General features: G+C 47.7%; 1 protein-coding gene across 2 annotated transcripts in view; it reads right to left on the reverse strand.

Moving 5' to 3' along the window:
• Positions 1-17,523, reverse strand: part of TRIM44 (tripartite motif containing 44) — a 109,967-nt gene that overhangs the window by 11,353 nt on the left and 81,091 nt on the right. The window contains exon 5 of one of the 2 annotated variants that reach the window (XM_060606366.3): positions 489-5,651. The exons of the other annotated variant lie outside the window; for it this stretch is intronic. Coding sequence (XP_060462349.1) covers positions 5,645-5,651 — 7 coding nt within the window. The 3' untranslated portion in view covers positions 489-5,644. Of the gene's footprint in view, positions 1-488; positions 5,652-17,523 lie in introns of those variants that run through there. 2 annotated transcript variants of the gene reach the window in all.

Genomic DNA, 17,523 nt, shown 5'->3' on the forward strand with positions numbered 1-17,523 from the left:
TCAGCCCTCCAGCTGCCTCTGCCTTTACAGACCAGTGTGGGCGCCTCTGAGAGAGGCTTGGGTCTCCAGCCTGGCCTCGGGTCCACCCTCTGACCACAATGCCAGCTCTGATCTCCCTGCACCCTGCAACCTGTGTGCTGTTTTTTATAGGTGGCTACCCTTCTTACACTCCACAGGGGCTAGTGGGTGGTGGCCTGTTTCTATGGGAGCCAGGGCGGGGGGGGGGGGGGGGAGGGGGGAGGGGGAGGGCAGTTCCAGCAGGTCTGTTCAGGTGGTGCATGTCTGTAGGGAGACACTCACTAGCCTGCCAATGCCCCACCTACTCTCAGAACTCCCTTCTTAGGATGGAGTCTCCTGTTGCTGTGGCTGGATTTATAAAGGAATCATTTCCAGCCTTCTTTTTTTTTTTTTTTTTTTAAATTCAGAAAGTAACATTTTACTTTTTGCTGATCTGTACTTTCTGTAACAAATACTGCTTCCATGAAAAGAAAGAAAAATCCATAGCATTATGCATCAGTGATAATTACCTTTAACACACTGAAAGGTATTTATCTTTACCCCTTCATGCATATATAAAAATACATGCTTCACAGGCTCTTTCAGAATCTGCTTTTTCCACTCAACTAGCAATCATAAATACCTTTTCTTATCAAGAAAATATATATCTAGGGGCGCCTGAGTGGCTCAGTTAGTTAAGTGGCTGGCTCTTGGTTTTGGCTCAGGTCATGATCTCACCATTCTTAAGGTCAAGCCCCGTGTGGGCTCTGCCCTGTCAGCACAAAGCCTGCATGGGATTCTTTCTCTCTCTCTCTCTCTCTCTCTCTATCTCTCAAAATAAGTAAATAAACTTAAAAAAGAAAGGAAATACATGTCTATAAGATTGTGATCCATGACTTAATTGTATGGATTTACTGTACCTGGACATTTAAATTATTTCTAATCCTCACTTGTTATCCCACACCTCTGTGACACATATCTATGTGGATGAATCTGCAGGTTCATCCTTAATTATTTCCAAAAGGAGAAGGAAGGGAAACACCTGGGTCACAGGGCATGTTTTTAAAATAAACTTTATTTTTTATAGCAGCCTTAGATTTACAGAAAAATTACAAAGATAGTCCCCAGGGTTCCAACATGTAGTTTTTCCTATTATTAACATCTTACATCAGTAAAGTGTGTTTTTTACAATGAACCAATATTGGCACACTAGCACTAAATGAAGTCTGTATTTTATTCAGATTTCCTTGATTTTTCTCTGATGTTCTCGTGCTGTTCCAGATTTTACCCAAGTACCACATTTCATTTGGTCATCATGTCTCCTCAGTCTCCTCTTGGATGTGACAGTGTCTCAACTTTCTTATCTTTGACAACACTGGCAGTTTCAAGGAGTACTGGCCAGGTATTTTGTAGACTGTCCCTTGGCTGGGATTTGTCTGATGTTTTTGTCATGATTAAGCCATGGTTTTGGGCCTTTGAGAACTATAGAGACGCCTGTTATTCTCATCACATATCCAGGTCGCCAGCAATAGGACTTAGCACTGCTGATGCTGACCTTGATTGCTTGGCCCAGGCTGTGCTTGTTAAGGTTTTTCACAGGAAAGCTACTCTTTCCCTACTTCCCATACTGTACATTCTGGAAGGAAGTCACTATGAGCAAACCACACTTACGGAGTAAGGAGTTGTTTTCTCCCTCAATCAGGGCAGAGTGTCTGCACACATTATTGTAAATTCTTCTGAACATGAGATTTGTCTCTTCTTTATTTATTTATTCAATAGTTTCTATCAGTATGGACTCATGGATATTTAGTTTTACACTTTGGATTATAAACCAATAAATACTACTCTGTTTATTATTGGTCAAATTGTTCAGCTCTGGCCTTTGGGAGCTCTTTTCATCAGCTCCTATGGCCCCTGACATGCCCTCATCAGTGAGGGGTTTGCTGGGGGTTTGTTTTGAGCACTTCCTTACTTTCTGGCACTACAAAATGCTCCAGGCTCATGATGTGTATTTCCTTCCCCAGTCCTAGAATCAGGTATTTCTCCAACAAGCAAAGAAGATGTACTTTTAAAGGCATTTGATATACGATTGTTACATTGTCCTTCAGAAATCATCAGAGGCTGAGTTACAATCATTACTCATATAGGTATGAGAGTGCCCCTTTCCTTACACTCTTGCCAACACTGGACAGTTGCAAAGTGTCTGAGAATGGGGGTGTGTGTGCACACAGCGTACATGAGTGTGTGTGTGTATCTCGTCTCTGAAATGGCTTCCATGTTATTATTCAGTTTCCCATTGAACTTCAAGAGGAAAATGCCATGGGGGCATTTCTCTTTCTGTGGGCCTCCCCCAGCCTCCCTTTCTTCCCCCAGCACAACTGGATGTCACATAACTGATGACCTCCAGTGGTGGGGACTGGAAGGGAACCTTTCCTAAACCCCTATTAGGAGCCAGGCAACTCTAGAGGGTGGGGTGGCTGGAAGCAGAAAATAGCCCAAGGGCTTACCTTCCCTGCTCCCTGCACCTTCAGGAAATCCCCCTGACCCCATTTTCTCATCTTTTCTTGCAAGTGAATAATGGAAACCAAATCTCACTCAAGCAGCTTCCTTCCACAGAAATCTTAAACATAAGATTTCATAAAATGCTGGACTTCAAATTTCCTGTTGCCTCAGCTGCTGTATCTTACAAGTTACCAAAGGGAGAGGGAGAAAGGATCAATAAATAAATACATACTTGACACTAATCTCTAATCTCTGTATGAATTGTGGGCTTTTTTTTTTTTTTTTTTAAGTATTCCAGATTAGTTCTCAGTAGTTTTGAGTCCCACGGTGACCTTGAATTGAGGTCCGGAAGTTGAAAACTGGAAGCAAACCAATTCTCAAGACCCACTGTGGCTTCTTATATCACAGAGGGTTATAAATGTGGATTTAAGGGAAGAAGCACCTAGGTTTGAGTCACAGCTTTGCCATTTACTAGCTGTGGGATCGTGAGCTCAGTGTTCCTACCTGGAAATGGAGAACAATTTAGTGCCCTCCTGGAAGAGTTGCACGGAAGATTAAGCAGAGATGAGCATATACAGAGTGCTTGGCGTGGCATCGTACCTGGCACACAGAAAGTGCTCAATACGTTTCATAGTTCTAGATGAAGAAATCAAGCCTAAGAGAGGCTGACGCTCATACAGTGAGTTGATGGCGGTGAGATGAACTGGAAATCAACATTTCTGGTTCCTGAATACACTGTCAAACTTGCAGGCCCCGTTTTCTCTAAGAATGCCATTTATTAACAAAGAGAAGAGCCAACATGGACGTCACACATGTGCTGTAGGCGTCATGCCATCATTTGAATGGGTTCAAGATTCCTTGAATTCCGGGCCTGTTCCCTTGGTGTCTGGTAACTGGCCATTTGTCAATGATGGCAGCAAACAGCTAGAGCCTATTAAGTGCATCATATGTGCTGACCGTTGTGCTCAGAACATTAGAAGCACCCTCTCCTTATCCCATCGAGTCCACCAGCAAGTTCTGCTGACTCGCACTGCAGAATCCATCCCATGCTGGTTCCCTCTTCTTCTCCACGGCCACCACCACCTCTTGCTTGACCTACTGCCCTTGCCTTCTGACTGGTCCTCCTACTTCTACCCTTACTTCACTACTGCTTAGTTTTCAAGCTGCATTCAGAGTAATACTTCTCAATGTGCAACAGATTATGGTGCTGCCGCACTTAAAACTCCTTTAATGGCCTCCCGTAGCCTTAGAAGAAAGCCCACCGTTCCCAAATCCCTGCACGATTTGGCCTCTGCCTCCCTCTCTAACCCGTTTCAAGCCACCTGCTGGCCACACTGGCTTTGCCTGTTCCTGCAGGAAGGCTTTGGCATTGCTCTTTGATTCCCTAAGTTCTTCCCCTCATGGCTTGGAGTGACTGGCTCCTTAACATTCAGGTCTTGGCTTCAATGTCACCTTCTCAGAGGCTTCCCCTGACCAAGCAGTCTAGAGCAGCCACCCCAGCCCTGCACAATTACGTCAGACTGTTGTATTGTCTCCATGGCACCTGTCACTACCTAAAGCTACTCTGAGATGCTAAGCGGCCTTAAGTATTTTGTTCCCTGCTGTATCACCAGTACCGGATAATGTGCCTGACACCAGGGAAACCTCACCAAATATTTTCTGAATGAATGACCCAGTGAATTATCAAAATAACTCCTTGAGGTATTATTGTTCTAGAAACCTTCCAAGCCTTCCCAGGTTAACTGCGGGCAGCTTGCCAGTCTCAGAGAAACTTCCCAGGAATCTCACGGACAGCTGATTTCTACAGGTGAGCCCGAGCTCTATCTCTTTTCTGTCACTGCAATCACCGGGCACACAGAACCACAAGGGGGTGGGGGGAGGCACCAGGTGTGGCTGAGAATGCTGTATCAGACATGGTTACTCTTACAAATGACTAAGCCTTACTGGTAAAGGATGGGTATGTCCAAGGAATGCTGTGTCACTGAGGGCAAAGCAGAAGCAAGCTCAAGTCCAGTCCTCCCCAAGCAAGGAAATCTGAAGGGCCAATTCCTCCGCGTGAGGAAATGTTCTCATCTGGCCTCCTTATAAAACAGCTGCATGTTTGGCAACTTCCAGCCCTCCACAATCCAGCTGTGAGCTGTGCTCAAGGCAGGTCTGGGTTCTCAACTTTAGCTATCCTCCCTTCCCCTAATGGTGTGCAGAGGGAGAGAGTCAAGCAGGCCAAGGTGGAAGTAAAGGGGGCCTTATTCGTGGTTCTCCTCCCTCCCTCTGTAGAAACACCAGCTGAGGCACGGGTCCAGAAGTGGGAGAGCAGGGATAGCCACTGTGATGGTAGGGACGGTGGGAAAAGCACACAGCTAAGAACCGGAGACAGGGCCTCAAGGCCCCGGTCCACACACATCAGCATGAGACCGTGGGTGGGAGGCCTCTTTAAACCGACGTCTCCACATCTGTGAAATGAAGATAGTGACACGTGTAAGGACTCACTAAGTGGACGCCATCGTTATTATCTGCTGGGCACTGAACTAATCCCTCTCCAACATGTTCACGTTCAGTTTTTGTAGCAAGAGCCCTAACAGCACTAGCAGTCCATTTTACAGATGAAGAAACACGAGGAACAGAGAAACGAAGTGACATCCCCAAGTCCCACAGGTAGGCGGAGTTGGAACTGCGACCAAGGCTGGGCAGGGGACTCGGTGATGGGTGACAGCGGCACAGGAGGGTGCACGTGAAGTCAGCCTGGCTGCGTTCCTCACTCCCAGTGGCGCGGGCGGTGAGCTCTGCTGACCGCTGAAGATCTGTCCAAGGTCTTGGACACTGACACTCCAGTTTGGACATCAAAGACCAGAAACCTTCCTCCCTGCTGTAAGGCATCCCAACAGTCTCTCCGCCTGTGACCTCCCTGTAGGACCCTGGCTGCAAGTTCGCTATTTCCCTCAGATGCTCATCTTGGTTCTTGTGGGCTCCAGCCAACAGTCGTGCCAAAGGGCCCGCCACCAAGACACCATCCCGGGGACTTAGGGCAGGATGCCTCTGGGTCAGACACTGGTTTCAGTTTCAATCCTGTCTGTCCTGAGGTCAGAGGCATCCACCTCTTACCCTTTTAATTAGGATGCTCCTTTCAAGGTTTCAGCCGATTTCCACTCTACCCCCTAGAGGAGAACATCTGAGTTAAGCTGGGCTGACACCCCCTTATCTGCCTGCAGGGAGCCGGTGATGAAGGTGGTCTGACAGATCCCTGCTTCTCCCCGACAGCCTCCAGGGGTTCAGGGATTCAGCACAGCCCTCATGCGGTTGTATTATAAATGTGTCTTCGCCACTTGAGCTCCTGGGAGGCTGAATCTGTTTCTCATTCGCCATTTTATCCCCGGTGTTTAGCAACACGCCTGGCACTTAGGAGGCATCTGACGGCTGGCACACAGTACCTCACACAACCTGCACTGGCCTAGGAGAAAGGATTTAGCAGGTAAAGTGGAAGATGGGGAAGAATGGCCTTCAAGGCAGTAACTGTATCCAACAGAAAAGCAGACTTTCTCCTAGGAACATGAAGATCTGTCTCCTTGGAAAACGCCTAACGAAGGTGGTATCATCTGTGAGGATCGTCCACTTTGGAATAAAACCAGGATTCCCATCCAAGCCCTTCTAAGCTGGGTGACTTTGGCAAAGCTATCTGATAACCTCTCTAAGCCTCAATCTGCTTATCTGTGACACGGGGCATCTTCATTCACTCCTTTGCTCTTTCAGCGAACAAACGCTCCCCGAGCGCCCACGGTGTATTAGGCACTGTACTAGTGCTGGCATTGCAGCAGTGAGCACGGCCGACAAGGTCCCCATTCTCATGGAACTTCCTGTCTGGTGAAGGAGACAACCGAGCAACAAGGAAACAGATCGTTTCAGACAGAGGAAAGTACTGTGAAGAGGGTAAGCAGGACGCTGGGGCAGAGAAGGACGGGCGCATGGGTGCCGGAGGGCAGCTCAAGAAGGGGAAATACCAGGATCTCCCTCCCAGAGTTGCCAGGAGTGTTAAATGAGGTCATAGGTAGGGCGTTTAATGTACTTACTGACAAGTAACGAGCACTCAACCGCCTTCAACAGTTTTCATAGTACTCCTATCCCAAAGCCAACTGCTTCTATTTCATCTCACGGCGGCTGAGCCCCTACTGCCTGCCGGTGATGGAAAAACAGGGGGTTCGGCTGGAGCTCACGGACTGGCAAAGAATGCAGCCTATGCGCTATGAGACAAGGAAGAGATGGTAAATTCTGCTCACAGAGACCGAAAAGACCGCCACTCAGTGCTGACAGATGGACTGGTAGTTTCCAGGAAGCCTACGGGGCCAGAAGGAGGGCACCCCAGGTGGAGGCAACAGCCTGAACAAACTCCTGAAGATGTGGAGCAGCTCGGCATGTCCAGGGAGCTGTGGGAGGTTCCCAGCGGCTGGAGATAACGTGTGAGAGGGTGCATGAGGGAAAGAGCATCTCAGCAGCAGCTCCTAACACTTATCTTCATGGGTCATGTTCAAAGCATCTCTCAAGAAGATGGGAGGGATGTGGGTGGGGAAAAGCAGGAGACGAGAAGGGGGTCAGGGCTCCACATGGCGTCTGCCACACGGCCAGCACTCCACAACGTGAACCAGGGCTATGTTTAGAATATTCAGCCTGGGTTCCGTGTGACACTCTCCAAGGCAGCGCAAGCAGAATTTTAGGGGAAAAAACACACCCAGCAGTAACTCAATATAAAGCCTGCATGGGGGCCAGGCAGGCATCAAGCTGCTCACATGTGATTATGCACCATTAGGGCAAGTCCAAGACTCCCCTTGGATGGACACTACAGTTGCCAATGTATGATGCTGGGGGTCTGGAGTGAACAGACGCTTGCTCCCAAGCAGAGCCCACGACTCCCTCTTTGCCAAAGCCAGACTCACTTGTCCAGGAGTCGAAGGCCTGTGCCAGGGACAGTGAGGGGGCTCTGAAATAGGGAAACAGTAAACTACAAGGTGGTGTCTTATGCCTAATGAACAACTCAGGCATCTCCGGCCAGCTTATATTCTCTGAAATGAGCATAACTAAGAAGAGGTTTAGAAAAAGGAACCCATCAGACGGAGGCCTGGCTCCCTGCCTCTTTATTACTCTGTCCTATCCCTGCCCTTGCAGTAAACACTCTTGCTAGGAGTCCCCCTGCCCCCCAGGAAGTGGAGAAGGTAAGAAAGCTATCCCTACCCCAATGTTCCAAAAGCTCAAGGTACAGCCAAGATCTGGACTGTAGGAATCTGCTCCATTGATGCAGACAGACAGCCAAGGAGAACATCCCATCCAATTTACGTTCGGCGAATCCTGCAAGAGGCTCTCCCCAGGTTCCATGTCAGTGCCGTCAGATGAGAGAGGGCACCAGTCTGGCCAGGAGAGAGGAAGATGACCCAAAGTGCACGGACACACCACGCCGGAGAGCCAGACCAAAGAGAGAAAAGAGGAACGAGTGCTGCAGGTCTCCGCTCTTTGCATGCCATCACCCACTCTCAAGGCTGAACAAAGCCCACTGCTCTGAGTCAAAGGGCTGCCCTAGGCACCGGGGAAAGTCACAGGTACCCAACACGACATCATGGAAAAGGCAGCTACGGCCCCTGTCATGTTCAAAAGATCTCCCCATAAGCCACTAAACCTGAAGACCTTATCGACGTTGTTCCTTTAGTCTGAGGTACGACACTTTTGGCTGAGTCCCTAGAGTGAAAAACTTAGTAGCTATTGTAAGACAAAGGTAGGTCATGGGACCACTGCATGCCACTTGAGCACAGATGAGTTTCTGGGTGAGCCAGCTGACATCTTAGAAGCTGACGGGACAAGGTAGCTGGTTAAGTTTTGTGAGAGAAAGAGAAATTATCATCTTTTACAGGGCCAGGACTAGGGTGTAAGCGCAGGGTGCTGAAGGATGCAGATAAAGATTATTAAAGGCATCTTCTGCCTTCCTCCTGTTTTCTTTCTGAAGTCAGCTCTGCTGTAACACTCAAATGACACAGTCCCACCTCGTCAGACCTGTTCTATCCATCTGCAGAACATCTTGATTATGGCCCAACATAAATCAGATGTCGGAACATTTATTCATGATACCTGAAAAGCAACTGTTCTCCACTGGGGCCAGCCAGAACAAGATAATCCAAATGCCCCAAAGCATCAGGGGAATGTTCCCCTTAGTATCAAGGAAGGCCCAGTCACCCTCCAAAGCTGCAGAGTTGAGGGGCATCTGTCCGCAATCTAGATGGCTCCCTGCTGTCAGACTTTTTCCACCCTGGCTTTCACACTGAGAGGAGCAGGAAGGACAGAGAAATCAGGGTTTGAATTCAGTCGTTCCACTTATTAACTGGGTCCCCTGGGCAAAACTTACTCCACTGGGCCTCAGTTTCCTCATTTGTAAAATAGGACCGATGATTCCAGGTCCTTTATGAATGTAAAAGCATATGGCACATGGTAAATGCTCATTAAGTAACCGCTCTTCTCAGGAAACGGTGTGCAAGATAGTGCCTGACCTAGCAGACTTTCACTCCACGTTGCTCCGTTCCCTTCCTCCTTCCTGGATCAGATGACAGCTCAGGCTCTCACTTCTGCGTCCCAATCAGAATTCTGTTTTGTATAGGATAGTACACATGTCTGATGGCTCTTCTACACCAGCATGAGACATTACCAGGAAGTGTAGAGAGCTTGTGCTTTCCCCGCCCACTCACCCACTCACTGTTTAAAACATTCCACTGCGATCTTCACTCCACCCGGCACTGAGGGGTGGAGGGAGGGAATGACAATGAAATAAATATGCCAGCTAACCACTTTGGGGAAAAGATGAGAGAATTCTTTCAGGGCCTGTTTTTAAATTAAAAAACATTTGCTGGGAGACAATAAAGCCACTCCTCTCTAAAAACTATTTTTAGGGCCCTTGACTGAAATATACACGAGAAAGAAAAAAAAAGGTTAAAAAAATGACAATTCTGTAGATAGAGTTTCAGCAGAGCCTATGGAACCACTTGCTTTATGCTCAGCTGGAAGACAGTGCTTTCCCAAACTGCTTCCCCAAGCTCTCTGGAGTCTGGTCCCCCCCCCCCCCCCCGCAGCTTTATCGAGATATAATCGACACGTAACACCGTGCAAGTTGAAGGTATACGCTGTCATTATCGGGCACGCGTAGATGTTGTAAAATGTCTGCCACAATGAGGTTAACCCATCCTTTGCCTCTTGTTGTTGCTCTTATGATGTCATCTGATGTCCGACAGGCCTTGGAGCCCTGTGGGGCCGGAGGACTCTGGTGGCTAATCACATGCCTCTTCCTGCCCAGTGGAGAGGATGGCAGACCAGGCTTTGGAAACGGGGTGAGATTATCTGTAGGGGCCTAGCAACCACCGCGGGAACCACGGTCCATGTTAAAGAAAAGATGGTCACCCACTTAGCTCTTACTCATCTTAACTGGAATGAACGGTCATATCAAGGCTTTATAAAGGGCACTCCTGCCAGGGGTTAAGACCAGACTCTCAAATCAGGCCTACCATAGGAATGCAAAAACTGTCTGGGGGAGGAGTGTAAAACTCCATGAATCTGACATAACTCTGCACTAGAGGCTTTATTTTCTCCTTCGTTCCAACCTCCCCCCTTCCCTTGCCCTCCAGTAAAGAACAGTAATGGCATTGAAATCCACAGATAATCCTTAAATCTCTGTGGCAGCTCCAGTTCTAAACTCCTCCTTCACACTGACGGCTTTAACAGCTGTTAACAAGTCATAACAAGGGCCTCTCTTGCTCCAGCCTGGAATAGCAATATCCTCTCCCTTTCCCTGCCCAAATCAGAACCAGCCTTCCAGGCTACGTCTTCCATGCAGGGTGTCCCGACCCTTCTGGCCTGCACAGGCCATTCAGCATTCAGCTCTCAGGCTCACAGAGCCTGGGACTTGGCGGTGACCCTGCTCAAGGTAGGGGGGTGGGGGGTGGTACAAATGTAGAATCCCAGGGGCTGGTGAGACCAGCAGACCTAGGAGCAGCCTGCGTGGGGAAATATGCATGAACAACTGCCACGGACGCAGGGCAAGGGTCGGAGCTGGCAAGAGGGGCAGAGGGACAGCCTTGAGTCGTGAGCCAGGTCCATGAACAGGACAATCCATTACAAGGTCCAAACTTCAGAAGGTCCAGGAAGGCTCGGGAGTGGACAAGGTGAGCAGGGCTGAGAGGTCAGGAAGGAGGCTGTGAACAGTGGTGGGCACAGAAGCCTCTTTATAAAGTCCTGGCTGTGTGGCTTAGGGCACAGCCCAGCAGGTACAAGAGAGTCACACACGACTTAATGTGACATCTGTTTCCCCGGCACTGGTCGCTGGCCACCACACGTGTCTCTTGGGGTGGTATTAACCCCATATGATACTTGGCTTTTTCTCCTCTAGACAGTGAGCTGTTGCTCGAGGGCACGTATTATGACTAACCGCTTACAACCCTGTTTAGCAGCTGTGTGTCTATTTGCGAAATGAAGACACAAGGGATTTGCATTTTCCCTCCATTTCTTGCACCTCATCACCTTCCCCTTGACGAAGACAGTCATATTTAGAAGGCTAAAAAAGAGTGGGAGGCAGTGTGGGCCCCCAGGTGGCAGGCGGTGGAATAATGGCTGGCTGGCGCTGGCGACTGCAGATGACCCTGAGGACACCGCACCGCTCCTCACAGCGCCGACCCAGAGCCACCGCGGAAATGTACTTCTAGCAGCCCTCTGTGTACTGTTTTTGTTTTTGCTTTGTTTGTGGCTGGTGTCAAGAATGTGGGGGTCTACCCATACCATAATCCTCTGCTGAGGACACTTCCGGACGTGCAGGAGAGAGGTGGCAAAGGTGTGAAGCAAATGTCTGCGGCCATTCCTCCAGCTGCCTGCCGGCTGCTCAGGGACCCACCACCCTGCTTTGCTGGAGCAGAGCCTGACTCCCTGCTCACCCCCCACTGCTCTCCCAGAGGTCAGCCGCAAGTTCACATCAGCAGCCATTACAGATGGAGTGCCTGCTGGGAATCTCTTTCTAGTGTCAAGCGGCCATTAAAAGCACTTAAGGAAATCACAAAAGGGAGGTGGGAGAATTCTTCAGGGAGGGTATAGGATAGAAAGGGCAGGAGGGAAGGCTTCAGCCTACCTCCCACCTTGGAGGGAAAAACAGGCCATAAAAATTAGAACTGGTTCTGAAGATGAACCCGCCTCTGGGGAAACTGCAGAGCACTGGATCGCACCATTCTCCTGCCGGGGCCAAAACGCTTCAGGGTGCCTGGGAAACCTTCTGTTAACACACAGTAAAATGACATTTTAAGCAACCATGTATTTAAAAAAATTTTTTTCTAATGAGGGGCACCTAGGCAGCTCAGTTGGCTAAGCGTCTGACTCTTGGTATCAGCTCAGGTCATGATCTTGCGGTCATGAGACAGCCCCACGTTGGGCTCCATGAGGAGCATGGAGCCTGTTTGGGACTCTCTCTCTTACCGCCTCCCCACCCCCCTCCCCGCCCCTCCCATGCTTGAGCTCCCTCTCTCTCAAAATAAATAAATAAACTTTAAAAAAATTATCCAAGGAGCACGCATTACAATTGGCAGCGACATACACTCTCCCATCCCATTTGGACCACATCTCTGGGAAGAAGGCATTATGATGCCCTGTTTCACAGATGTGGAAAACTGAGACTCAGAGAGGCCAGTGACTTGATCACCTCTGGGGCCCGGATTTGCCCAACTGCAAAACCAATGTTCTTCCCACCAAAAAGAATGTCGGGCAGGGCAGCGACCCTCGCCAGGTGTGCATTGTGCTGACCTACCTGTTGGTACCTGTCACCCCTGGGTTAATTAGCTCTGGGTCTATAGAGCACCATGGCCTTTCCTGTCCACCTGATTAAAGTAAGAGGAAACCTATCTATCTTAAGTGGGCTAACAGAATCTCTTTGATGACATCTTTCTTCACTCTTCTAGTTGGCAATAACCATCTGAAAGGGAAGGACTGGGTTCTGAAGTAAGTAGATACTAGAATCTTGGGAAAGTCACTTTCCTCTCTGCGTTTTAATACCCTCCTGTAAAATGGGTCCAAGAACCCCTACGTCGTAGAGTAGTTGTGAGTACTAAATAAAATAACTTATTAAAGCCCTCAACATGTATCTGGCACAAGGTCCATATAAATGATGGCTATTATTATAAATGGTTTTATTTCAGTGAACAGTTTTAGAAAATACAAAGATTTGGTGTCAACCTGTTCTTATTCAGTAGGTGCCACTTGTTGTTGAGGAAAAATGTAAAGACCCTGAATTTGTTTCATGGCTAAGGACAACTGTAACCAAAGGATGGCAGTGGAAGTACAGACAACTTAAGTCCAGGGAAGAGGGAGCCATAGTCTCTGTGGGGCCGGTCCCCCGGCTGTCCAATCATCTTAGAGTGGACTACGCGCACAGCTATTTAGAGACCAGACGCTTGTGTCTGCATATGGCAGGAACCTTGAACATTTCAGGAGGCAAAAGACATGTGTAGGATGAATTAACGCAAATGGCTCTGCATCTGGTTATATGGTCCCCTGAAGGCACATTTGCTAGAGGAACTCTCTTAAGATCAGCAGCTCCCCCAGAGAGCAGTTCAGGCTGCTTCTCGGGCTTGCCCGCCAGCTTAACCGAGCAGGTAGCAGCGAACTGAAAGAGAACCAGGCTGATACTGTGTCCTCACCCCTGCTCCTCACTCTGGCCCCACAGCGGCGCGGAGACCCAGAGGTTCTTGGGCTTCGGTCTCCTACACTTCAGATTCCAAAGCGCTCTGGTGGTAAACTGCAACTTCTGCCGTCTGTCCGAGGAGGAGACGTGAAGCCATTGCTCTAGGAGACAGCTTCTATCTGCACCCTCATTCCTGCACTCCCTTCAGACCAACCCCGCCCCAGGGCAGAAGTGAAATCACTGCCCCTCACCTGGGTGACTCAGTCAGTGAAGCCTCTGATTCCTGATTTTGGCTCAGGTCACAATCTCCCGGTTTGTGAGTTCGAGCCCCATGTTGGGCTCTGCGCTGACAGCGCGCGGAGCCTGCTTGGGATTGTCTCTCTCCTTCTCTCCCTGCCCCTCCCCTGTTCTCTCTCTCTCTCTCTCTCAAAAAATAAATAAAAACTAAAAACAAAAAACAAAACAAAAAAACAAGTCACCACCCCTGAGGAAATGGTGAGCAATGGGGCAGACTGCCCAGCCTTGTGGCTCTGAAGTGTTCGCCTCTTGCTGTGTTCTTGGAGAGGATGCGGCGAGCAGTATGGGCATTTGAGTTTGTAATAATAGAGAATGTGGGACTCAGAGATTCAACTCAGAGCTGGTACGTTCATGGTGTTTTCTTTTTTTCTTTTTTAAGTGTTTATTTATTCTTGAGAGAGAGAGAGGCAGAGTGTGAGCAGGGGAAGGGTGGAGAGAGAGGGAGACAGAATCCGAAGCAGGCGTCAGGCTCTGAGCTGTCAGCACAGAGCCTGACATGGGGCTCGAACCCATGAACTATGAGATCATGACCTGAGCCAAAGTCGGACGCTCAACCAACTGAGCCACCTGGGCGCCCCAAGGTACATTCGTGTTTGAATAATGTATTTGGTCCAACAGAATTTCCTGTAAAATGGAATTTTCCATAGAGGACAGTGTTAGTAGATTTTTGTCATCAAGGAAGTAAAGAACAATAACTTCTTTAAGATTACTGCACTGGTCTTCTCTGGGTTCATATTTCTAGAAAGATTTGGAAAAACTAGTTCTTTCGAGTCTGTGTTCTAAGTATTGACAGAAGAGTCAGGTGAATTGTGCAAAAATTAAGGCTGCAGAAACTTGGAGGGGAAAGCACTGCCTATGAAACAGAAAAGGACAAATATTGAAATGCTACAGTCTAGATTCTGATAGATTTTCTTTTTTAGCAATAAGAAGCTAGTGAGATTTAAGATCACTTAGATATAAAAATGTTGCTCTCCCCCACACCAAATTTTAGAAAGGGTCTTTCCCTTTTTTGCTAAAAGAAAAACATTTCCAGACCCCCCAATCTATGTGCATACTGTATATACATGCGTATATGAAGTCAGGAGTCCTGAACTGAGCACACAACTTTTACTAAAGGGCAACTGGAATAGGTGTGATATAAAAATGTGGGATTTGACAGAAATTTAGGCTACTCTTCTGTAAACCACCAAGTCAGCTTCTTTTGAATTCCTAGAAGCCCTGAATGAAGATTCCTAATAATGGGGCTCACATGCTATCTTCCAGGGTGCCCTGTAACCACCTCAATACCAAGCCTTGGAAAGGGTATGTTTGGCATAGATGTATCTGAAAAGATACCACCCTAAGTATCCCCAACAGACAGGTCCGATGTCTAGAGACTTATGGCCCACATATTGTTTCAAACGTAGGGAAAACCATTTCTTGGACAGCTGAATACTTCAGCCTCTCTCCACAAAGAAGCCACACTCTACCACAATTTGGCATTTCAAACTCTATGCCTACCATCATCCCTCCACCTCACAGATAGTCTCTCAAGGTAAGGATCAGTTCACACAACTAGCCCCGAACCAAGCACCTTCTGCTCCCCAGTGGGCCTGTCTCATTACTCACCCTCAATGTCAAAAAGGCTATAACAGTGTGTGGCTGGCTGATGGGGTGATTTGTTGGCACTGAACACATCAGCAACCTCGCAGGCTGTGCACATGAAGGCAAGCTCTCGGGATACCCCAGGACCTGGATCCCTCAATCAGCTAAGTTTTCACTCTACCCTTTCTAACAAAATCTGACTATAATTTGTGTCCCTTCAGTAGGCCCAGACACTCATTCATAGAGAAACCTGCTTGCACAGGTTCGCCGATAGGCACAGCAAATTACCTCCAGTGTGTCCTTCCAGGAAAGGGCCAGACTCATTTCAGGCACACAATTCATTCTGACCAAAACATTCCATCTGCTGCATGAATGCAAAAACATATGCATACACACCGGGTGTCCCTCATTTCCTCTGGAGTAATGGGAGCCCGGGCAATACTTTAAGTATTCATTTTCCAACATAAATTAGAATGGAGCATCGAAAACACCAGTGACATCTGCACGAATACAAAATGTACTCATTATGGTCGGTGCTATTACAATGAAAGGAAATGCATTCATAATGGCAGAACATTTGAAATAATGTGTTGCTGGATTCTCTGTCCATAAAGGCAATAATGAAGAAACAGGAGTGGCTCAAATAAATTAACAAGACTAACAGGGGCATGGGATGGCTTCAAGGGCTCTGGGCAATGTCAGTGAGATGGCACATTTACTGGATCCATGGGGAGAAAGTTCGGAGAGTTTCCAGGTAGAAGAGGCAAGAAGAGCATTAGGAGAACTGAGGCTGGAATCCCGGCTCTGCTCCAGGCTAGCTCTGTGACCCTGTGCAGGTTATGTCAACATCTTACACCTCAGACTGCTCATCTATCAAGTAAGGAGAGCCTGCCTCTTGGGGCTGCGAGGACGAAATGAGAGAACAATGTAAAGTGCTTCGCATAATCTGGTGTGTAATAAGCACACAATCAACATCAGCCCTCATGCTGTTGTTGTTATTGCTAAATAAAGGTACAGCTCTGTGATTTCACGATCTCAGTTTCTTCTTCTGTGAAGTGGAGCCAAGAACACCTGCTTCTCCTACTCTTGAGCTTATCATGAGGAAAAGTAAAATGAAATGTGTTTGGCAGACCACTGTTTGGTTGATCTAGTCACTGCTAACTTGCTTCCCTTGCTGGTTTCCACTCTGGAGGGTGGAAGGGTTAAGTATGTGCATACACTGCAGGGCGAGGCGGGGGAAATGTAGCCTGGTCTAAGCCCATGACACAGAAGAATAAGTCTTCTGCTTTGGGTGGGGGATGTTCACTTTTCTGATTAAGACAGACATGGCCGTTTTTCTGACCCCTTTTTCATGCTTGAACACAGATATGATACCCAAAGCCATAGCCCCGTTTTGATCGTATGGCAACAAGTCCAGGGAGTCTCAGAGACATGTGGCAGACTGATATCATTAGCTACTGAACCAAAGCCAGCAGTCACCTCCCTCCAAACGTAATACGTGTGACAAATAAACCTCTGTTTGCTTAAGCTACTGATACCAGAGTTTTACTCAAAGCCTGATACAATTCTGATACAATGCATAAGCACTCTAGAGAATTAAAAGCCTTGCATCTAAGTATATGATCCTCCCAGTGCCAAGAATTTCATTCCCTTGGACCCATCTGGCTAATTTATATACGTCCTTTAAACTTAGATTTAGTGATCCCTCCTCTAGGAAGCTTTCCAAGACCCTATGGCTAGCATTTGCCCCACTGTGTGGACTTCTCAAAGCACTCCATAAACACCTCTATCAGTACATGTTATAGTGCTTTGTAATGATCCATTTACTTGTCCCTTTGCTCTCCAGACGCTTAAAATGTCTCCACAGCAAGGATTCTTATTTTAGTCATTTAAAAAATTTCCTAGCACTTCGCATACTACCTGGCACACAGTGGATAACTCATTAAGGATTTGCTGCAATACGGAAGGAACCAATGTAAGAGTGACCGAAAAGGGCGCGGAGTGAATGATAGCCTGTCTAACCTTATTAGCCATTCATATTCCTGAAACGCTGCAAATAGCTTTCTAATTCCTATTACTACGTTCAGGGTGTAGAGGCTGGGAACACACTGGTCAAGGCAGTGATTCTTAATGTTTCGGAAGTTATTCCACTTGAACCTTTTTGAGTTCATGGCATTCCTTCTACTTCCTAAATTATTTTATGCTCTGTATTTAGTCCACGCTTTCCTAAAAAAAAAAAAAAAAGTGTTTTTTGTTTTAATTTCCTTGTTGTTTTAGAATTTACCCATTGGGATAACCAAAAACATCCCGGGAATGACCTCGTTTGGTACCAAAATAAGTGTTCTCATCATCCGGCGGCTCCCTTCCTAGATGTCCGAGTGCTGTCTGTGTGATAGGGGCTCCTGGAGGCCTCCCCCTGATCCTGCCATATCTGGGTCCTTACCATCCCTGAATGCAGTGTGACACTG

The sequence above is a fragment of the Panthera onca genome, chromosome D1 (assembly GCF_046562875.1).
Source record: "Panthera onca isolate mPanOnc1 chromosome D1, mPanOnc1 haplotype 2, whole genome shotgun sequence".
NCBI classification, from domain to species: domain Eukaryota; kingdom Metazoa; phylum Chordata; class Mammalia; order Carnivora; family Felidae; genus Panthera; species Panthera onca.